Below are 23501 nucleotides of genomic sequence, written 5' to 3'. Positions count from 1 at the left end.
TTTGAGGAAGCCCATCATTGGAATATACAAGCCAAGTTCTATAATAAAAAAAATTCCCACTAGTATATGAAAGTGACATAATGAGAGACTCTCTATCATGAAGATCATGGTGCTACTTTGAAGCACAAGTGTGGTAAAAGGATAGTAACATTGTCCCTTCTCTCTTTTTCTCTCATATTTTTTTATTTGGGCCTTTCTCTTTTTTTATGGCCTCTGTTTTTATATATTTTTTTTCGTCCGGAGTCTCATCCCGACTTATGGGGGAATCATAGTCTCCATCATCCTTTCCTCACTGGGACAATGATCTAATAATGATGATCATCACACTTTTATTTACTTACAACTCATGAATTACAACTCGATTCTTAGAACAAAATATGACTCTATATGAATGCCTCCGGTGGTGTACCGGGATATGCAATGAATCAAGAGTGACATGTATGAAAGAATTATGAATGGTGGCTTTGCCACAAATACGATGTCAACTACATGATCATGCTAGCAATATGACAATGATGGAGCGTGTCATAATGAACGGAACGGTGGAAAGTTGCATGGCAATATATCTCGGAATGGCTATGGAAATGCCATGATAGGTAGGTATGGTGGCTGTTTTGAGGAAGGTATTTGGTGGGTGTATGATACCGGTGAAAAGTGTGCGGTATTAGAGAGGCTAGCAATGGTGGAAGGAAGGGAAGTGCGTATAATCCATGGACTCAACATTAGTCATAAAGAACTCATATACTTATTGCAAAAATCTAGAAGTTATCAAAGTAAAGTATTACGCGCATGCTCCTAGGGGGATAGATTGGTAGGAAAAGACCATCGCTCGTCCCCGACCGCCACTCATAAGGAAGACAATCAATAAATAAATCATGCTCCGACTTCATCACATAACGGTTCACCATACATGCATGCTACGGGAATCAAAAACTTGAACACAAGCATTTCTCAAATTCACAACTACTCAACTAGCATGACTCTAATATCACCATACTCATATCTCAAAACAATTATCAAGCATCAATTTCTTCTTAGTATTCAACACACTCATACGAAAGTTTTATTATTAATCTTGCATACCAAGCATATTATTATTAAGCAAATTACCATGCTATCAAGACTCTTAAAATAATCTAAGTGAAGCATGAGAGATCAATAGTTTCTATAAAACAAATCCACCACCGTGCTCTAAAAGATATAAGTGAAGCACTAGAGCAAAACTATAAAGCTCAAAAGATATAAGTGAAGTACATAGAGTATTCTATCAAATTCCAAATCATGTATGGCTCTCTCAAAAGGTGTGTACAGCAAGGATGGTTGTGGTAAACTAATAATCAAAGACTCAAATCATAAAAGACGCTCCAAGCAAAACACATATCATGTGGTGAATAAAAATATAGCTCCAAGTAAAGTTACCGATAGAAGTAGACAAAAGAGGGGATGCCTTCCGGGGCATCCCCAAGCTTTGGCTTTTAGGTGTCCTTAGATTATCTTGGGGGTGCCATGGGCATCCCCAAGCTTAGGCTCTTGCCACTCCTTGTTCCATAATCCATCAAATCTTTACCCAAAACTTGAAAACTTCACAACACAAAACTTAAAGTAGAAAACTCGTGAGCTCTGTTAGCGAAAGAAAACAAAAGACCACTTCAAGGTACTGTAATGAACTCATTATTTATTTATATGGGTGTTAAAACTACTGTATTCCAACTTCTCTGTGGATTATAAACTATTTTACTAGCCATAGATTCATCAAAATAAGCAAACAACACACGAAAAACAGAATCTGTCAAAAACAGACCAGTCTGTAGTAATCTGTAGCTAGCGCAAGATCTGGAACCCCGAAATTATAAAATACATTGCTGGACGTGAGGAATTTATCTATTAATCATATTCAAAAAGAATTAACTAAATATCACTTTCCAAATAAAAATGACAGCAGTTCTCGTGAGCGCTAAAGTTTCTGTTTTTTACAGCAAGTTCAACAAGACTTTCCCCATGTCTTCCCAACGGTTCTACTTGGCACAAACACTAATTAAACACAAAAACACAACCAAAACAGAGGCTAGATAATTTATTTATTACAAAACCGGAGCAAAAAGCAAGGAATAAAAATAAAATTGGGTTGCCTCCCAACAAGCGCTATCGTTTAACGCCCCTAGCTAGGCATAACAAGCAGGAATAGATCTAGGTATTGCCATCTTTGGTAGGCAATCCATAAGTGGCTCTCATGATAGATTCATATGGTAATTTTATTTTATTTCTAGGGAAGTGTTCCATGCCCCTTTTTAATGGAAATTGAAATCTAATATTCCCTTCATATCAATAATTGCACCAACCGTTCTAAGGAAAGGTCTACCAAGAATAATAGGGCAAGAAGGATTGCAATCTATATCAAGAACGATAAAATATATGGGCACATAATTCCTATTATAAACAATAAGAACATTATTAATTCTTCTCATAGGTTTCTTAATAGTGGAATCCGCAAGATGAAAGTTTAGAGAGCAATCATCAAAATCACGGAAATCTAGTAAATCACACAAAGTTTTGGGAATAGTAGAGACACTAGCACCCAAATCACACAAAGCATAAAACTCATAATTTTTAATTTTAATTTTAATAGTTGGTTCCCACTCATCATAAAGTTTTCTAGGGATAGAAACTTCCAATTCAAGTTTTTCTTCATAAGATTGCATAAAGGCATCAAGGATATGTTTAGTAAACGCTTTATTTTGACTATAAGCATGAGGAGATTTTAGCACGGATTGCAACTAGGAAATACAATCAATCAAAGAGCAATTTTCATAGTTAAATTCCTTGAAATCCATAATAGTGGGTTTAGCAACATCTAGGGTTTTAATTTCTTCAATCCCACTTTTATCAAATTTAGCATCAAGATCAACAAATTCTGAATTCTTAGAACGCCTTCTAGGTAAAGGTGGATCATATTCAGTCCCATCATTATCAAGATTCATATCGCAAAACAAAGATTTAATAGGGGACACATCAATAACTTTTAGATCTTCATCATTATTTTCATAGGAACTAGAAGAACACGCTTTTGTAAAGGCATCTTTCTTAGCACGCATCCTAGCGGTTCTTTCTTTGCACTCGTCAATGGAAATTCTCATGGCTTTGAGAGACTCATTGATATCATGCTTAGGTGGAATAGATCTAAGTTTCAAAGAATCAACATCAAGAGCAATTCTATCAACGTTCCTAGCCAAATCATCAATCTTAAGCAATTTTTCTTCAATCATAGCATTAAAATTCTTTTGCGAAGAAATAAATTCTTTAATATTAGATTCAAAATTAGAGGGCATCTTATTATAATTTCCATAAGAATTGTTGTAGGAATTACCATAATTATTAGAGGGATTACTAGGATAAGGCCTAGGATTGAAATTTCCTCTATACGCGTTGTTACCAAAATTGTTCCTACCAACAAAATTCACATCCATAGATTCATTATTATTCTCAATCAAAGTAGACAAGGGCACATCATTAGAATCAGAAGAAACACTCTTATTAGCAAATAATTTCATAAGTTCATCCATCTTTCCACTCAAAACATTAATTTCTTCTATCGCATGCACCTTTTTAGTAGATCTTTCAGTATGCCATTGAGAATAATTAACCATAATATTATCTAGGAGTTTAGTAGCTTCTCCTAAAGTGATTTCCATAAAAGTGCCTCCCGCGGCCGAATCTAAAAGATTTCTAGAAGCAAAATTCAATCCGGCATAAATTTTTTGTATAATCATCCACAAATTCAAACCATGAGTAGGGAAATTACATATCATTAATTTCATTCTCTCCCAAGCTTGTGCAACATGTTCATGATCAAGTTGTTTAAAATTCATAATATCGTTTCTAAGAGAGATGATCTTAGCGGGAGGAAAATACTTAGAGATAAAAGCATCTTTGCACTTGTTCCATGAATCAATACTATTTTTAGGCAAAGATGAGAACCAAGCTTTAGCACGATCTCTAAGCGAAAAAGGAAATAGCTTCAATTTAACAATATCATTATCGACATCTTTTTTCTTTTGCATGTCACACAAATCAACGAAGCTATTAAGATGTGTAGCAGCATCTTCACTAGGAAGGCCGGAGAATGGATCTTTCATGACAAGATTCAACAAAGCAGTATTAATTTCACAAGATTCAACATCGGTAAGAGGAGCAATCGGAGTGCTAAGGAAATCATTATTATTGGTATTGGTGAAGTCACACAATTTAGTATTATCTTGAGCCATCGCGACAAACAAGCAATCCAACACACGAGCAAACAAAGAGCAAATGGGCAAAAGAGGCAAATAGAGAGGGAGGATAGAGAGAGAGGGAGAATAAAACGGCAAGGGTGAAGTGGGGGAGAGGAAAACGAGAGGCAAATGGCAAATAATGTAATGCGGGAGATAGGGATTGTGATGGGTACTTGGTATGTTGACTTTTGCGCAGACTCCCCGGCAACGGCGCCAGAAATTCTTCTTGCTACCTCCTGAGCATTGCGTTGGATTTCCCCGAAGAGGAAGGGATGATGCAGCAAAGTAGCGTAAGTATTTCCCTCAGTTTTTGAGAACCAAGGTATCAATCCAGTAGGAGGCTACGCTCGAGTCCCTCGTACCTACACAAAAACAATAGCTCAACACAACCAACGCGCTTAGGGGTTGTCAATCCCTTCACGGTCACTTACGAAAGTGAGATCTGATAGAGATGATAAATAATATTTTTGGTATTTTTGATATAGAGATGCAAAGTAAATAAAGTAAAAGCAAAGCAATAATAAAGTGATGGAGATTGATATGATGAGAAAGAGACCCGGGGGCCATAGGTTTCACTAGTGGCTTCTCTCAAGAGCATAAGTATTCTATGGTGGGTGAACAAATTACTGTTGAGCAATTGACAAAATTTAGCATAGTTATGATAATGTCTAGGTATGATCATGTATATAGGCATCACATCCGATACAAGTAGACCGAAACGAATCTGCATCTACTACTATTACTCCACTCATCGACCGCTATCCAGCATGCATCTAGAGTATTAAGTTAAAAATATAGTAACGCCTTAAGCAAGATGACATGATGTAGAGGGATAGTTTCATGCAATATGATAAAACCCCCATCTTGTTATCCTCGATGGAAACGATACAATACGTGACTTGCTGCCCCTTCTGTCACTGGGAAAGGACACTGCAAGATCGAACCCAAAGCTAAGCACTTCCCCCATGGCAAGAACAACCAATCTAGTAGGCCAAACCAAACTGATAATTCAAAGAGACTTGCAAAGATAACCAATCATACATAAAAGAATTCAGAGAAGATTCAAATATTATTCATAGATAGACTTGATCATAAACCCACAATTCATCGGTCTCAACAAACACACCGCAAAAAGAAGATTACGTCGAATAGATCTCCATGAGAGAGGGGGAGAACATTGTATTGAGATCCAAAAAGAGAGAATAAGCCATCTAGCTACTAGCTATGGACCCGTAGGTCTGAAGTAAACTACTCACACTTCATCAGAGGGGCTTGGATGATGATGTAGAAGCCCTCCGTGATCGATGCCCCCTCCGGCGGAGCTCCGGAACAGGCCCCAAGATGGGATCTCGTGGATACAGAAAGTTGCGGCGGTGGAATTAGGTTTTTGGCTCCGTCCCCGATTGTTTGGGGGTACGTGGATATATATAGGAGGAAGAAGTACGTCGGTGGAGCTTCGAGGGGCCCACGAGGCAGGGGGCGCGCCCTAGGGGCGCCCCCTACCCTCGTGACCACCTTGTGGCTTTCTTGACGGAGGGTCCAGGTCTCCTGGATCTTATCTGATGAGAAAATCACGTTTCTGAAGGTTTCATTCCGTTTGGACTCCGTTTGATATTCCTTTTCTTCGAAACCCTAAAACAGGCAAAAAGCATCAATTCTGGGCTGGGCCTCCGGTTAATAGGTTAGTCCCAAAAATAATATATAAGTGGATAATAAAGCCCAATAATGTCTAAAACAGTAGATAATATAGCATGGAGCAATCAAAAATTATAGATACGTTGGTGATGTATCAATCCCCTATACTTGTGGGTTATCAACTAGCTAGGTTCATTAGGTTAACTAGGTTAGAGCAAAAATTTTGTTTAGAGCAAAAATGTAGTTAGGGCAGTAGGTTTAACTAAGGCAGCAGGGTTTAGAGCATAGGGGTCTGGTTGGCTAGGTTAACAATGTTTAATTTTTAGCAAGTGTTTAATAGAAATAGTTTATTTAGTAAGTGATACGTCTCCAACGTATTTATAATTTTTGATTGCTCCATGCTATATTATCTACTGTTTTGGACATTATTGGGCTTTATTATCCACTTTTATATTATTTTTGGGCCTAACCTATTAACCGGAGGCCCAGCCCAGAATTGCTGTTTTTTACCTATTTTAAGGTTTCGAAGAAAAGGAACATCAAACGGAGTCCAAACGGAATGAAACCTTTGGAAACGTGATTTTTGGAACGAACAAGATCCAGGAGACTTGGACCCTATGTCAAGCAACCAACAGGGAGGCCACGAGGTAGAGGGCGTGCCTATACCCCCAGGCGCGCCCTCCACCCTCGTGGGCCCCCTGTTGCTCCACCGACATACTTCTTCCTCCTATATATACCTACGTACCCTCAAACGGTCAGAAACGGAGCCAAAACTGTAATTACACCGCCGTAACTTTCTGTATCCACGAGATCCCATCTTGGGGCCTGTTCCAGAGCTCTGCCGGAGGGGGCATCGATCACGGAGGGCTTCTACATCAACACCATGGCCTCTCCGATGAAGTGTGAGTAGTTTACCTCAGACCTTCGGGTCCATAGTTATTAGCTAGATGGCTTCTTCTCTCTTTTTGGATCTCAATACAAAGTTCTCCCCCTCTCTTGTGGAGATCTATTCGATGTAATCTTCTTTTGCAGTGTGTTTGTTGAGACCGATGAATTGTGGGTTTATGATCAAGTTTATCTATGAACAATATTTGAATCTTCTCTGAATTCTTTTATGTATGATTGGTTATCTTTGCAAGTCTCTTCGAATTATCAGTTTGGTTTGGCCTACTAGATTGATCTTTCTTGCAATGGGAGAAGTGCTTAGCTTTGGGTTCAATCTTGCGGTGTCCTTTCCCAGTGACAGTAGGGGCAGCAAGGCACGTATTTTATTGTTGTCATCGAGGATAACAAGATGGGGTTTTAATCATATTGCATGAGTTTATCCCTCTACATCATGTCATCTTGCTTAAGGCGTTACTCTGTTCTTTTGAACTTAATACTCTAGATGCATGCTGGATAGCGGTCGATGTGTGGAGTAATAGTAGTAGATGCAGGCAGGAGTCGGTCTACTTGTCTCGGACGTGATGCCTATAAACATGATCATACCTAGATATTCTCATAACTATGCTCAATTCTGTCAATTGCTCAACAGTAATTTGTTCACCCACCGTAAAATACTTATGCTCTTGAGAGAAGCCACTAGTGAAACCTATGGCCCCCGGGTCTATCTTCATCATATTAATCTTCCAATACTTAGTTATTTTCATTGCTTTATTTTACTTTGCATCTTTATCATAAAAATACCAAAAATATTATCTTATCATATCTATTAGATCTCACTCTCGTAAGTGACTGTGTAGGGATTGACAACCCCTTATTGCGTTGGTTGCGAGGATTTATTTGTTTTGTGTAGGTGCGAGGGACTGGCGCGTAGCCTCCTACTGGATTGATACCTTGGTTCTCAAAAACTGAGAGAAATACTTACGCTACTTTTTTGCACCATCCTTTCCTTTTTAAGGGAAAACCAATGCAAGTGCTCAAGAGGTAGCAGTAAGTGGTTAATATAACTGTTTATTTATAGTAAGTGCTCAATAGAAATAGTTTATTTATAGTAAGTGTTTAATAGAACTAGTTTATTTATAGTAAGTGGTTAATATATTTTGTTTATACAGAAATCAAGTATTTGCCCCCACATCATCCCCGCAGTCGTCCCCATCGTCGACCCCTTAAGACCTCTAGGTGAGAATAGCCAAATGATAATGTGTTGTAAATGTCGATGATGAAAATGCTAGTGCTAGTCGCCATGTCATTGATGTCGATGATGATGCATTCTGAATATATAGGATGTCTTGGTGTTCTTCTTTGCAATGTACCTCCGAGTGGCCTATATATGTTTTGCCAGAATGTTGATTCGTTTCCATTCCGGCAAATTTCAGGTGCTCGATATGTCATGTCTTTAGCAAAGGCCATGCCGAATTTTTTCATGAATTTTAGCATGACTTGTGCTACAATGTAGGACATATCGAGTGCTTGTGATTTGCCATAACGGGAATTCAACGATATTTCGGCAAAACATAGGGCATTTTTTCTATGTCATTGCTCGATATATGGAACAGGTTGACTTTATGTTTGTTTTGGCTCCTTGTGTGTCTTTCAATGAGGGAGAGGGTCCACCATTGAGAGAGGAAGAATCCCGACTGTTTTCGTGCGGGTCGCTTCTCCTTCTTTTCCTTGTGCTAGATATTTGTAATGCACTAGGAAAAGGAGGAGTAGCGACTATCACCGACGGTCGAAATGTGAGAGTGAAAGAATCCCGACTAAATACGTGAGATAAGAGTTTAGGAAGGAAGACTCGACAGACCTAAAGTCAATCCGTTGCATATTGAGTAATAGTGATCTGTGTGTTGAGTTTCCTGGTAGTTGTCTTCGATCGATTTTCAATGTTTCAACTATGAACATAGGAAATGTCTAACGACGAAAAGGAATTTGTTATGTGCGAATACTGCGAAGGCGAGCACGGCCTGTGCGACAGGCCTCACCTAGTTGGTGGTAGGCGCTTCAACATCATGCTGGATGAAACATTCGAAGTGGATATAGTAAGTCACAATGACAAGTTTTTTTCGTAATTAAGCATGACTTCTGCTTCTTTTGCTTCAACTTATAATTTTATTTTTTTATAATTCTACTAGCGTATCCCCTGCCATGCAACAATTTATGTCTTGGATAAGATTGGTTTCAGTACTATGGACAGTATGGAGGTAAAGAGAGTTCAGTTGAGGACCGAGTATGGTTATACTTTTGCCGAAAAATTATACAATGCAGACACCTACTCTTATTTTGAATGCAAAAATTGGAGAACGCTATGCAAGGCTTATGCATTTGAGCCTAATATGCTTATCACCTTTGATATTCGTCTGGAAGATTAAATTGAAGGTAATATCGACATCTGGGTCGATGTGCAGACGCCCCTAGTTCTACAATTATGTGAGTTTCTCAACCATATTTATTAAGTAATTTATATTGTTTATTTAAAAATAGTTGACAACTAATTTCTATTGAAAGCTTCTTTCCATTCAAGCAAACATGTCCGACGCTTGGTAGACATCACATACTACTGTCCCGGGGATGAACTAAACTGCGAGGAGATAGATCATTATATTTCATGGCTTGAGGATCTTGATACTGTCAAGACAGGTTATTTTCCTGAACTTCGAAATATTAGTATTCAATACGTGCGACCACTAGTGTGCGTATTGAACTACAATTATATCTATTTAGGAAAGATGGTAAGATTTTTACTATTTGTCCTCAGTGCAACTTTTGCATACATTATTTTCAAGCTAAACTTCATTGCTAAGTATGTTAGTACGATGTTTTTCAACAGGGACTCCCGATGAATATTGTGCCTCGTTGGATCGAGCCTAAAGGTCACATGACAATGGTTAGCTTACGACCAAGATATCCTACATTGCACATGAGTGCATTCATGACCAAGATATCCGGCAGCTCCTGGAATTTCGTGAAGCTGGTAAAATTCCGAACAGGCTTGTAGTAACCAAACCAAATTCAATTTTAATTCCCACAAAAAAATCAATTCTAATCGGGTTCTTGCGTCATAGGCGCCATGCGCCATCGTCTGGTTGGACTAAACACCGAACACTTCTCTGCTGCGCCTTGGGACGTGTCTCCTGCCACGTACGTACACTGCCAAGTCTAAATATGGTCACAAACGAGGCGTGCCCTAGCTAGGCCAAAATCACTGTTCTGACCTCTTCAGTAATCTTTGCCATAAAGTGAACTCGACATAAAAGTATTTCACGATCTAACCCTTTTAGTAACACCACAGTCCATGACGTTTCTTCTCCATATAGAAACGCCGAGATGGCTCACATTTCAGCTCCACATTCAAACGCCGAGCTAGCTCGCGTTTTTGCTCCACATGTAAACGCCATGATAGCTGGCGTTGCTGCCCAGGCGGAAACGCCACGAGCTTTGACGTTTCTAGCTGGTAGCTTGCAGAGCTTACTGTGTCCTATGCATGCATACGTTTCTATCCCAAATAAATGACACCTACCTGCTCCTATCCAAGAACTAGGATCATATCCCATGCAGCTCAGCAAAGCTAAATCACCTCATGCAAGAATATCTACTGTCTTATATGGTACGAGTAGTACAGTGTAGTACAAGAGCTAGCCGGCCTGTGGTTAAAGAAAATGCAGCTAACCATGAGTTAGTACTGCAGGCTACATGCACTGACGCAACAAGTAGACAAGACTATGTTGTATGCATGCCATGCTTCGATGCATGCATGCATGTAAAGGTCCATGAGCATTTAAAATAAATGTAGAGGGTGTTTGTTTCCAGGGACTTATTGTCTTACGGACTTAAAAAAGTCCCTATAAGTCTCATCTAAACCAAACAGAAGGGACTTATAGGGACTTAAAGTGGGCATTTGCGACTTATGAAATAAGACTCTCAAGGAGGGATTTATAGGGATTTATAGTTGTAATATGGTCTTATAGAAACTTATAAGTCCCAGAAACCAAATAGGTAGGAACTTTTTAAGGACTTGTGACTTATAAGTTGGTACTAAAAAAAGTCTTAGGACTTACGAACCAAACAGGGCCGTAGTACTCCATGGTCTCCTAAGCTAGCATGCAAAGAAAGCCTACTAATGATTAGAGTACTATTAGTAGAGTACTATTTGCATGCACTCGAGAGTTTCAGCTAGAAACGCCAAAGCTCATGGTGTTTCCGCCTGGGCAGCAAGCCAGCAACGCCAGCTATCATGGCGTTTACATGTGGAGCAAAAACGCAAACTAGCTTGGCGTTTGAATGTGGAGCTGAAACGCGAGCTACCTCGACGTTTTTATATGAAGAGGAAACGCCACGGGCTGTGGCGTTGCTAAAGGAGTTAGATCGTGAAATACTTTCATGTTGAGTTTACTTTGTGGCAAAGATTACTAAAAGGGTCATAACAGTGATTTCGGCCCCCTAGCTAGCTAGGTGTCCTCCAAACCGGGAGTGAGCCTAGCTCAACTGGTTGGGGGAGTGGATGTACAAACCCAACACCTGGATTCGAATCCTCAAGGAGGCGAATTTAGGTTCCTACTTCTTCCCCCATTTATTGAGGATCAAGTTTGGTGTGTGGTGAAACCACTCATCAAAAAATATCTTGATACTCATTTAAAAAAATTCTGAGGACCATGTTTATCTTGGTACTCATACTAAAATGGCCGTATGCATCCCTAGTTGGTGCAGAGGCCGGGGAAGTGAAATTCTCCCCCATTTTCAAAGCAAAGAGAGCCTTGGCTCAGTGGTTGGGTATGCGGTTGTACAACCTAACGACCCGAGTTCAATTCCTAGAATTGACAGGTGATGCACATGGGTTTTCCTCTATTTATTGAGGATCAAGCTTGGTGTGTGGTGGAACCATGCATCAAGAAATATCTTGGTACTCATTTAAAAAATTCTAAGGATCATGTTTATCTTGATACTCATACTAAAATGGCTGTATGCATATTTAGTTGGTGCAGAGGCCGGGAAGTGAAAATCTCTCCCAATTTTTAGGAGAGAATAGAAACGCGTGTGTACGTACGCAGGGGCCAGGCGAAAGCGATCGTTGTGGCCGGCGCCGCCGCAATAGCCTATCCTCCCGCTCGCTCCCTCCAGATCAAACTGCACCCCGATCCCAACCCTCCCGATCTCCTGAGCACCCCGATCCCAACCCTTCCGCTCGCTCCCTGCCTCCGTACGAACACTACAGCCAGGCCCTCGTGATCGCTATAGCCAGGTCCTCCAGATCGCTAACCCACGCTGCTCGGGGTGGGATGGAGACTCGCGGGCGCCGCCTAACGCTGGCGATCCGGCCTACCGTGCCCTCACCGGCGTCGTCCTCCAAGCCAGGGGGTTCCAGTGGATCTCGGTTCTCATGCCTCGGCTCGGATTATGGATCTTCCGATGAGGAGGGCGGGCCGGCCGTTGGGATCAGGATGGCGATGGATGTGCTAGCCGATGATGAGACATCTACAGAGTGGACCCCGGTGGTTTGCTGGAGAAGAAAGACGGAGGCCGAGATCGTGCAGGAATTTTGGGAGGATGCCGGGTTTCCAACCCCGGCGTCGCGGTTCTGGGAGAGGCAATCGTCCTCGCCGTCAGAGTCTACCTCAGGCCACGCAGGTATGGAGTTAATGTCTTGCAGGGTTCAGATCGATGCCATGGAAGATGGGACGAAGGATCAGTCAAGGGATACGACATCGATTGGATCAACGACGACTACATCGCCACGCCGGAGTACTCCATCCTCGGCATCTGGCTTGAGGGTGTCTTGCGCTCCTCGGATGGGCGCATGGAGAGGCCCCCTGCCGCCGCGCCGGATCACGCCGCCGCCCGTGTTGGTCCAGTTCTTGGCTGCGGCCAAGCACGTGCCCGCAGTGGTTCGCGGTGGCTCTCCAGCGCCGGCTCTGTCGCCCAGATCAGCGGGATTGACGGAGACACGATCAACGCCTATTCAAAATGCTGCTGAGTCAACGGGTGGACCCATATTGCATGATTTTACATGGGCCTATCTACGTTGGCGTATGAAGGCCTTGTGGTCGGGCTACCCAATGGCGTCTCGGCCGCTAGTTTCGTCCAAGTCGACAGCGACCTCATCGTCAACGTCCCCCTGCCAACGACGTCTTCAACTCCTGCTGCCGGTGTAGTCCGCTCCTTCGTGGCTGTTGCGGTGTCTCCGCCACGCCCAGTAGCGACCCCGCCCAGATCAGCGGGATTAACGGAGACGCGATCGATCGGCGCCGATTCAAAATCCTGTTGAGTCAAGGGGTGGGACCATGTTGCATGATTTTACATGGGCTTATCTACGTCGGCGTATGAAGGCCTTGTGGTCGGGCTACCCAATGGCGTCTCGGCCGCGAGAGGACACGAAGGATCGAACACACATACATGCAACTGGACGGATGCCAACCATGCAGTACAAGCTGATGGGTAATACAAAGGATGTGCATGTCCAACCTTCTCATATGCATGCACTGCGTCCGGTGCCATTCCAGTCGACCGAGCAGATGGGAAACACCCAGCCGTCCCACATGCATGCGCTCGGGCTGATGCCGCTCCAGCCAACCGAGCACCTGGGCAGCATGCAGGTTGCACCCGTCCAGCCGACAAGCGTCCAGGTGGCGGACACGACAGTTGGTTTGGAAGGTCCGGTCCTGGGAGGCTGCGTCCCCGACCCGACCGTCCCTGTTCAGGAGCTGGTGGAGCCGTGCAGAGCCGCTTCATCATCGACGATAACGACCTCTTCTACACCGACCTCTACAACACTAACATTCACGTCTTCGATGCTTGCTGTTGGAGAGGGGATTTCTACACCACCATCATCCCCTCCGTCGGCAGCCACGCACTCGCAACAACCATCGCCCGAGGTAACACCGGTCCCTAACACGCTTCTAACGGCGGCCTCGTCGCTAGAGCCGGCGGTTGAGACTCTCGGGGAGGGGGTTGCTACTTCACCATCATCCCCTCTTCGGCAGTAGAGTCGGCGCCACGACCACAATTGGGGTTGACTCCTACACGCCGAAATTGTCGGCATACGGTTGCCGAAGATGGTTCTATGGACACAGATGAGGACTCCTTAGCCAAGGCTATGCGGCGTAAAGCAGCACACAACCTTGACAATCGAGGTATTATGTCGTCATCCAAATCCTTTTTAGCCTTTTCCAATACCACCATCATTTCTAAGTTGAATAATGTGGGTGTTAGTATTGGAAAGAATAGAAGGAGATTTCTATTTCGACTAACGGTTTGAAACATTTGGAATATGATCGATTAAAAGTTACTCCACGTGTTTCTAGCAAGTCTTATGTATCCCGTACTGATGAGGAGGAGCTGCATGCCACATCAGATGGTCAGCTACTCTCTCATTTAGTAGGGGCGGTTTCGGACATGGGTCTAGATGACCCGGGCTTAGTTCATTGATTGAGCTTACAGCATCCGGACGTAAATCAAAGACCGCACGTTCGAAAAAAGATAGTAAGTCCCATAAGAGGGCAAAGTGTTCTAAATCTCCCATTGTTTCCTCATGAATGGAATGTTTTTTAATAGCAGAGGTCTTCGTGACTTGGCTAAACATTTATTCATTGCAGAATGTAATAGGGAATACAATTTTGATTTTTTGGCTATCTCTGTAACAGGGAGACGTGATTTCTCAGTAAGTCTGCTTAACCGTCTTTCTGGCGGGATAGACTTTACTTGGGTTTCGCGACCGTCTAGAGGTCGTTCTGGGGGCATTTTACTTGGCGTAAATACAGGAACTATGGATGTTTTGGCTAGTTCGAATGGTGAGTTTCACGTTAAACTCCATATTCGCAGCAAGGCCGACAACTTCACATGGACCCTCGTCGCCGTGTATGGGGCAGCCCAGGATGAGTTCAAGGCCGATTTTCTTCGTGAATTGGTTAATCTAGCGAAAGATAATCCCTATCCCATTCTTATAGGTGGGGATTTCAACTTGCTTCGATTTCCAAATGAGAAAAGCCGCGGTAGGTTCGATAATCATTGGCCTTTCCTTTTCAATGCTATCATCGACATTCTAGATTTGTGAGAGGTTTCTATGATTGGAAGACAATTCACGTGGGCGAACAGTCTTCCGGAACCGACATATGAGAAACTAGATCGTGTTTTAATGGATACCGACTGGAATCAATATTTCCTCTGGTTTCTGTTCGTGCTCTACCTCGTATCGAGGCTATATCAGACCACGCACCCATTCTTCTAACTACTAGGTTGCCACGACCACAACATAGACGCAAGTTCAAGTTCGAACTTGGGTTCGGGATGGCTTCCATGACATGGTCAAGGAGGTGTGGGAGAAACCAGTCGTCGGACCTACCCCAATACACAGATGGAATAACAAAATGCGTGCATTACGTAAATTCCTTGGTGGTTGGGCCAGGCATACGGTGGGTATCCTCAAAAAGGAGAAGCTTCGTCTTTCATCTATCATTAATGAATTAGAAGCTTTAGCATAGGTTAGACCTCTATCTGGGTATGAAATCGAGATCAAGAATCATTCGAATGCACAGATAGCTAACATGCTGCATGAAGAGGAACTCAAATGCTACCAACATTCTAACTCTCAATTTATCCTGAAAGGTGATTCGAATACTAGATATTTCCATGGAGTCGCCAATGGCAGACACGGGAAGAAAATTATTCATTCCCTACAACAGGATGAGGGAGTGATTGAGGGCCATGAGCAACTTAAATCTTATATCACTAATTATTATAAAAATCTGTTCGGAGCCCCAGAGGAAGGAAACTTCTCGATGGATGAGACCAGAACAGATGACATCCCTCAGGTCTCTGATGAGGAAAAGAACCTTCTAACAGCCCCATACTCCGAGGAGGAAGTTAGAAAGGCGGTTTTCCTAATGGAGCATAACAAAGCCCCGGGTCCGGATGGTTTTCCCGCTAATTTCTATCAGAAATTCTGGGAAGTCATCAAACCGAATCTCCTACTTTTGTTTACCGACCTACATGCTGGCCAACTAGAATTGTTTCGCTTAAACTTCGGTGAAATTATTTTATTACCTAAGGTTAGTGAGGCTGAAAGGATACAACAATATAGACCTATTTGCCTCCTTAATGTTAGTTTTAAAATATTCACGAAGGTTGCGACTATTAGGCTGAATTCGGTTGCTGAACATGTGGTTCGGCCTTCACAGACAACTTTTATGCAAGGCAGACACATCCTAGATGGAGTTGTTATCCTTCATGAAACAGTCCATGAATTACATCGGAAAAAGTTAAATGGCGTGGTACTCAAAATAGACTTTGAAAAGGCTTATGACAAAGTCAAGTGGCCTTTTCTTCAACAGACTCTCAGAATGAAAGGATTTTCTGCAGAGTGGCGCGCGATGATCCATAGCTTCGTTTCTGGAGGTAGTGTTGCCATTAAGGTCAATGATGACGTTGGACACTATTTCCAAATGAAGAAGGGATTGCGACAGGGTGACTCGATATCGCCCATGCTATTCAATATAGTGGCGGATATGCTAGCGGTCATGATTGAGCGTGCCAAGGTTAATGGCCAAATTGATGGGGTAGTAAATCATCTAGTTGATGGTGGTCTCTCTATACTTCAATATGCTGATGATACGATTCTCTTCATGGATCATGACCTCGAGAAAGCAAGAAATCTGAAACTGATTTTATCAGCATTCGAGCAACTCTCGGGTCTAAAGATCAATTTTCATAAAAGTGAATGGTTTTGCTTCGGCGAGGCTCAAGACGAGGCCCACCTGTACGCTGAACTATTCGGATGCGGGTTGGGTCAGTTTCCGATCACATATTTGGGGATACCGATTCATTATCGGAGACTCACAAATGTTGAATGGAAACACGTTGAGGAGAGACTGCAAAAAAGACTTAGCAGTTGGAAAGGTAAACTGCTGTCTCTGGGTGGAAGATTGGTCCTCATAAATTCAGTACTTAGTAATATGGTACTATATATGATTTCCTTCTTCCAGTTACCGAAAGGAGTTTTACATAGATTGGATTACTTCCGATCAAGATTTTTTTGGCAAGGAGATAGCGAGAGAAAGAAATATCGACTGGCTAAATGGAGTGTGGTTTGCCGTCCCAAAGACCAAGGCGGGTTGGGCATTCATGACCTTGACGTTATGAATAGGGCCCTCCTCGCCAAATGGTTGTTTAAATTACTAATGGAAGATGGTGTATGGCAAACCCTCCTAAGGAGGAAATATGTGGGTTCCAAGGCGATATCCCAAGTATATTGAAAGCCTGAGGATTCACACCTTTGGGCAGGTCTAATGGCTACGAAGAAATATTTCTTCTGCTATGGATCCTTCTCGATTAAGGACGGCTCGGAAATTAGATTCTGGGAGGACAAGTGGCTAGGAAATGCCACACTCCGGGAACAATATCCGGCTCTATACAGTATTGTGCGCCACAAAGGTGATACTATCGCCACGGTAATGGAATCATTTCCGCCAAATGTGACGTTCAGAAGAGACTTAATTGGACCTAGACTCCATTCGTGGAATATCCTGCTCCAACGGTTGTCCACGGTGCAATTGTCACATGGGTCTGATGTATTCCGATGGAACCTCCATGGAAATGGACAATTCTCAGTGGATTCTATGTATAGAGCGTTAATCCAGTCCGATGTGCCAGTTGTTAATAACAAGAAGATCTGGAAGATGAAGATACCTCTTAAGAATAAAATCTTTGCATGGTATCTTCGTCGCGGAGTTATTCTTACTAAAGATAACCTTATTAAGAGGAATTGGCATGGAAGCCCGCAGTGTGTATTTTGTCACCATGGGGAGACAATAAAACATTTATTCTTCCAATGCAAATTGGCTCGTTCTATATGGTCAGTCATCCAAATAGCTTCTGGCTTGTATCCTCCATGTAGTGTTGCTAATGTATTTGGCAACTGGTTACATGGGATTGATCACAGGTTTAGAACTCTTCTCAGGGTGGGAGCGCTTGTCGTTATTTGGTCGCTTTGGCTATGTAGAAATGATAAGGTTTTTAACGGTAAAAGTACTTCTCTGTTGCAGGTTATCTACAGATGTACCGGGACTCTTCGTTTATGGTCCTCTTTACAACGCGTGGAGAATCGAGACTTGTTTACGGAGGTGTGTACACGATTGGAGGCTACGGCGAGGGATACTTTTACCCAACATGGGTGGCAGCATGATCTAAGGAATGGCCCCCCTCCACATTAGGCATTATACGAACTCTACATGTTTCGTTGTAATTCGCCTCTTTATTTTTATTTTATGTGAGAGGATCTTATTTGGCTGTGCGCATCTTAATTATGCAGAGGTCGGGTGTAATGCTTAAATCTTTTAAGTAATAAAGCACCCCTTTTCAAAAAAAGCTGTCCTCCAAATCGATATGGGCCAAGTCCATGGCTCGTCGTGCTGTGGAGGCACTGCTCGTCCTCTGGTTCCTCCTCCTACCCCTCACGGCATCGAGCTTCCTTGTCACAGAGAGCAGGCGCCGGTCCGGCGAGACTAGCGATGAGGTGCTCGGCATCGCACTCGGCGCGACACACTCGTGCATTGCCACCGTACACCGGGACGGCTCCATCGAGATCGTCCCCGACGACCAGGGCAACCGCGTCACCCCCGCGTGGGTCGCCTTCACCGACGACGGACAAAGGCTCGTCGGCGAGGCCGCCAGGCAACGGCGGAGCTATGTTATGACCTGAGGGGGCCGTGCCCCCCCCCCCCAGCCCAAACGATTTTATTTCATTACTACTAGGTAGCAGTGGCCCCTGCTGGCTGCAGCTCGGCTTAATCCATCTTCACGCACAGTGCAGCAACGAACTAACCCATCTTCAGGCACGTGCTTCTCAGCTCATGTGTGTAAATTATATATAGTGTGCATGCAGTCACTAGAATAGCCTGCGAACTCATTGTATTCATCCACAAAGGGGTTACAAGTATATAAGAAGAGTACAGAGAGAGAGAGAGAGAGAGTAGAGCAGCGGCAGCACATGACTAGCTGAAGTATTTAGGCAGCGGATGACTCGTTCAGTCTAACAATGTGGTGTGGTTCTTCTCAACCAGCTGCCCCCGCCGTGACACACAGCCTAAATCTGAAGAGCGTTGCCTGTACATCAACACTGATGTACAATGAGTCAAACTGGGGTTTTTTCTTGTGTGGTTTGATATAACTAATTGGGAAGTTTTTGATGATGGCACTATAATTTTCTCTCTAAGTGGTAGTTGGTCAGCCGTTGATTGTACTATTGGACTGTACACATTATAAATCAGTTTTACTAAGTCTCCGCCGATTAAGACTTCGTTATGTCTTAGTCGATACTATATCCCTTAGATCTTGCATAAAGAATTGTACATTCTTTTCTTCAGTTTTTTCTTTTTCTTTTTATATACTATATCATTCGACTGAGGCTGATTAAGTCTCAGTCAACGAGACCTAGCTACACTTATTATAAATTTCCTCTTCAGCAGCAGTTGCTTATCATAGACTATTTGTCTTTCGCGCCCCCCACCCCCCTCCCCGCCTCCTGGGACGGCGGTTCAGCGACGCCGACCTGCAGCGGGACGTGGAGACCTTGCCGTACGCCGTCGTCGACCGGGACGGGATGCCGTACGTCCGGGTGGAGGTGGGCGAGGACGACGTGCGGTTGCTCAGGCCCGTGGAGATCACTGCCGCGGTGTTCGCAGACATGATGGACAGGGCGGCGGCCCACCTGGGCAGGAAGGTCACGCGGGCGGTGCTCACCCTGCCCGCCCACTACACCGACGCGCAGCTGTACGCTACCAAGGAGGCCGGCATCCTCGCCGGCCTCGACGTCCTCCGCTTGGTAAGGGAGCCCGTCACCGCCGCCATCGCCTACGGCCTCGACAAGCATAGGGGCGACGCGAGGAACATCCTCGTGTTCGACCTCGGCGGCAGCACGCTCGACGTCGCCGTGCTCACCCTCGACCAAGGCGTGTTCGAGACCATGGCGAGCCGCAGCGACGCCCACCTCGGCGGTGACGACTTCGACCGGCGAATCGCGGGCTACTTCGTCGAGCTGATCCAGCGGAAGCACGGCCGGGACGTCACCGGCGACGACCGCGCGATGCACAGGCTGCTGCGGGAGTGCGAGCGCGCCAAACGGGCGCTGAGCGACCAACACCATGTGCTCGTGGAGCTCAAGGCGGTGTTGGATGGCGTCGACCTATCGGAGACGCTCACCAGGGTGCTGTTCGAGGAGCTCAACCAAGACCTCTTCTTGAAGACGATGGCTCCGTTGAACAAGGCCTTGGAGGACGCCGAGCTGGAGAAGGGAGACATCGACGATGTCATCCTCATGGGCGGCAGCAGCAGGATCCCCATGGTGCGGCAGCTTGTCAAGGACTACTTCGACGGCAAGGAGCCCGTCAACGTCGACGGGATCAACCCTGACGAGGCCGTCGCCTACGGGGCCGCAGTACAGGGGAGCTATCTGACCGGACACCATGACGACGACGACACAGGGCCGGCCCATAGGCCGGGGCAACGGGGTGACCGCCCTGGGCCTCTCGGAGGCAGGGGCCCCAACCCACATAGTAGTATATTATACAGTAAGGCCCAAGCCCATCAAGTAGCTAGCACTCACAGGCTGAAAGAATCGATAGCTAGTTTAGCTATGGTGCTGCAGCGCTCCATCGATCTCCTTCGGTCTCGTCTCCAGTTTCCTCGCCCCCTAGGCTCCTCCCCAAATTCTCCAATCCCAAAGAACAGTGCCGCCGCTCCGGTGCAGTTCCAAATTCGAGGCGCCGCTCCGTGCATCCATTAATGGAGACCAACGATACTATTCCTCTCCCCAATCATCTCTCTTTGCATCCTCAACGTTCCACATCTGATTGCAGATGCTTGAGGCATCACCGCATCAGAGATGGTACGTCTACCTCCTTCCCCTAATCAAGTACTCTTTTGATTCAGTGTTAAATAGCCCGGCACTCCGCCTCTGATTGATCCATCTGACATCTTCAATTCTTCTCTTCCTAGTTCTTACTCTATTGGCCTGTTCTTCAAAGCTTCATTGGATCCATGCGCAAAAACAAAACAAAAAGCTTCATTGGATCCAGGGATTAGAAGGGCAGACGGGGAATGAGTGTTGTAGCCTTGCAGATCTGGGAAGCTACGTCGACAATTCGGCATCAAGCCATATGCCTATATTCAGGTGCTTTTCTCCTTGTATTGACTGTTTTTCTGTAATTTTTTTGGTGATATGTCTTCTGAAAAATGTTTATCAGTGAGAAAAGAAAGTGAAAGAAAAACAGTATATTATTGCTACTTTATGCATTGAGAAAGAAAATTTGGATGAAATAAATACTGATGTGGTTGTTGACGACTTTTCTTCCAGAAGTGCTAGGAGAAATAGTGTTTTTTTTCACCTCCCTTGCGGTTTTAGTTCAAAGTCCATCAATCTATGCTTGTATTTACTAAATTGCTTTGGACATACAATATATTCTGAATTTTTATTTGTATACAAGGGCCCCATTTTGTCATCCCGCCCCAGGTCCCCGAATATGTATGGACCGGCCCTGCGACGACAAGATGTTTTTTGGTACAGTTACTTGTTCTGCCTCCCTCACCTTGACAAGATTTTTATGAAGATGCAGTTAAGACTCTCGATTGATAAGAAAAAATATAAGCAGGGATAGTTGACGTGCCGCAGCCCGCTATCGGCATCGAAGCCGCCGACGGGGCCATGGTGAAGCTGATCCGGAGGGACGCCGGCTACCCGGCAAAGGGGACGCATGTCATCACCACGTACTGGGACAAGCGGAGCACCATGACAATCAAGGTGTATGAGGGCGACCGAACTGAGGTCAAGGATAACAGACTCCTCTGCCAGCTTGACCTCTCTTAAATCGCACCTGCAAGGTTAGCTAGCTATTAACACCCTCCTACATCCTAGCTACTCCGAGATCACACATACATACATATTGTCAATTTGTAACGCGAATCATTCATGAATCATGATGGGCGCAGTATATGGAACTGGGGAAGGCGAGAAATCGAGGTGACCCTCGAGGTGGACGAGGCGGGCACGATCCACGCCGAGGCGACGGACAAGGCCTCCGGCAAGACGGCCAAGACCAGCTATGGTTCTCATCATCGTCGGTTTAGTCAGGAAGAGTTCGACGCTATGATGCGTGAAATGGACGAGTTCGCTAGGAACGGCAAAGCTAGGTTGGAGGCCTACGTGCACAGCATCAAGGAGACCCTTGTCGCTACTGGTGACATGGAGCTGGAGGAGAAGAAGAGGGGGGAGGTGGAGGGTGAGGTGATGGCGGTGAGCAAGTGGCTCGATGGAAACACTGACAACGCCGAGGAGGGGCACTATGAGAAGAAGCTCAGTGAGTTGCAGGGGAAAAAAATATATAAGACCAGGTCTCACGGTTAGCAGGTGAGACCCGTCCTGATGGATGACAAGTGGCATTTACAAATCACAAAGCATCTAATTTCTCTCCCCCTGATTTTAAGTGGGGGTGTGGGATGCTTTGTGATTTGTGAATGCCACGTGTCATCCATCAGGATGGGTCTCGCGTGAGACCTTGTCTCATAGAATTCTTCTCCGTTGCAGGGCGTGTGCGACCCGGTCATCTCGGCCATGCAGACAAGGTTGGGAGATGGCCTCGATGACTACGAGGATGAGCTTTAGGTCGTTGGATGGCAATGGCCCTGAAAATAACCATGGTTAGCATTAATCGATTAATTAATCAATTCATCATTTAGAGGTAGTACTAGCTAAATACCCCACACATAGCCACATAACAATCACAATGTCAGTTTTACATGATAGAGGCATTAAATAGTGTTTCTAAAGTTATTGTTTTTATTTTATTATTATAGTTTAATCATGATTGCAATTGGTTGCCATGTCTCATACTCTCTTTTTTCAATAAAAGGGTCAACGCGTTACAACTGAAAAATATTATACCCGATCTTCTAGATAAAAGGGTCAACGCGATAAAACGGTAGACATGCATGCATTTCATTGATCAAAAGTAGATTTGTAATCACTTGTTCGTTCGTCAGAATGGATCAGTAGACCTAGGAGATTAAAATTACTATGCAATAAAAACATTGTGCTCTCACACTTGGCACTACTCTCCACTTGGTAAAAGGCTCGCAGCAGTTGCGCCTCGTCAGAATGGCATTTCTACAAGTATAGAAATAACATGTGAGCATCTGTGTTGCATTTTGTTTGAAAAAAGACATAAAAATAGAAATAATATTGTCCCTTAAGTTTTTCTTAGATAAAAAATGTAACTTTTTTATTGTGACTTAATGTGTTGCTCATTTGTTTTTGAGCGAAAGCGAACGTGAGGCTTGTGCACTGGAACAACACACACCTCAAGGCCTCATGCTGCTGGGGCTGCCCCGTATAGAACACTGGAGGCGAGTCGCATGTTAGTAGGCGACATTTAGACGCACCCAACAACAACACCCAGTGTTAGCTCTTTTACGGTGCAAAGTGAAATTTGTGTTGGGTTTAATTACCCCCATGGTAGTTGCAGGAGAGGAGACACATCATGAATTTAAAGGCGAAGGTATCCTCTCCCGTAAGGTCATTCTTTTGACGTGATGATTCAAAACCTCTTATGAAACATATGTTGCTCTTTAGTTAGGGTGTGTTTGCTTCCAGAACCAAGTGGAATGTCATGGAACCGTTCC

General features: G+C 44.2%; 2 protein-coding genes and 1 pseudogene across 2 annotated transcripts; all 3 read left to right on the top strand.

Moving 5' to 3' along the window:
• Positions 1-13243: 13243 nt before the first annotated feature.
• LOC147983823 (uncharacterized) lies at positions 13244-14886 on the top strand (annotated as a pseudogene).
• Positions 14887-18864: 3978 nt separating this feature from the next.
• On the top strand, positions 18865-21815 carry LOC147983822 (heat shock 70 kDa protein BIP5-like). Its single transcript, XM_087540879.1, has 4 exons — positions 18865-18934; positions 19292-20997; positions 21311-21384; positions 21476-21815. Exons 1-2 carry the CDS (start codon positions 18865-18867, stop codon positions 20608-20610), a joined length of 1389 nt encoding a protein of 462 aa, XP_087397005.1. The 3' UTR covers positions 20611-20997; positions 21311-21384; positions 21476-21815.
• Positions 21529-22227, top strand: LOC125540987 (heat shock 70 kDa protein BIP5-like). The gene is made up of 2 exons (XM_087540878.1): positions 21529-21626; positions 21813-22227. The coding sequence occupies exons 1-2, from the start codon at positions 21529-21531 to the stop codon at positions 22225-22227; spliced, it is 513 nt and encodes a 170-aa protein (XP_087397004.1).
• The last annotated feature ends 1274 nt before the right edge of the window (positions 22228-23501 follow it).

The sequence above is a fragment of the Triticum urartu genome, chromosome 2A, assembly GCF_056163025.1.
Source record: "Triticum urartu cultivar PI428250 chromosome 2A, HENAU_Tu73, whole genome shotgun sequence".
NCBI classification, from domain to species: domain Eukaryota; kingdom Viridiplantae; phylum Streptophyta; class Magnoliopsida; order Poales; family Poaceae; genus Triticum; species Triticum urartu.
Note: the sequence above shows the minus strand (reverse complement) of the source record. Positions and strands in the feature narration are given on the sequence as shown.

Bases quoted from the DNA above. Each gene is read 5' to 3' on its own strand.
- LOC147983822 (XM_087540879.1), top strand. From the start codon at position 18,865: ATGTGGTGTGGTTCTTCTCAACCAGCTGCCCCCGCCGTGACACACAGC. The intron at 18,935-19,291 runs GTACATCAACAC...TTTCCTCTTCAG, and splicing joins AAATCTGAAGAGCGTTGCCT to CAGCAGTTGCTTATCATAGA.
- LOC125540987 (XM_087540878.1), top strand. From the start codon at position 21,529: ATGGTGAAGCTGATCCGGAGGGACGCCGGCTACCCGGCAAAGGGGACG. The intron at 21,627-21,812 runs GTATGAGGGCGA...TGATGGGCGCAG, and splicing joins AGCACCATGACAATCAAGGT to TATATGGAACTGGGGAAGGC.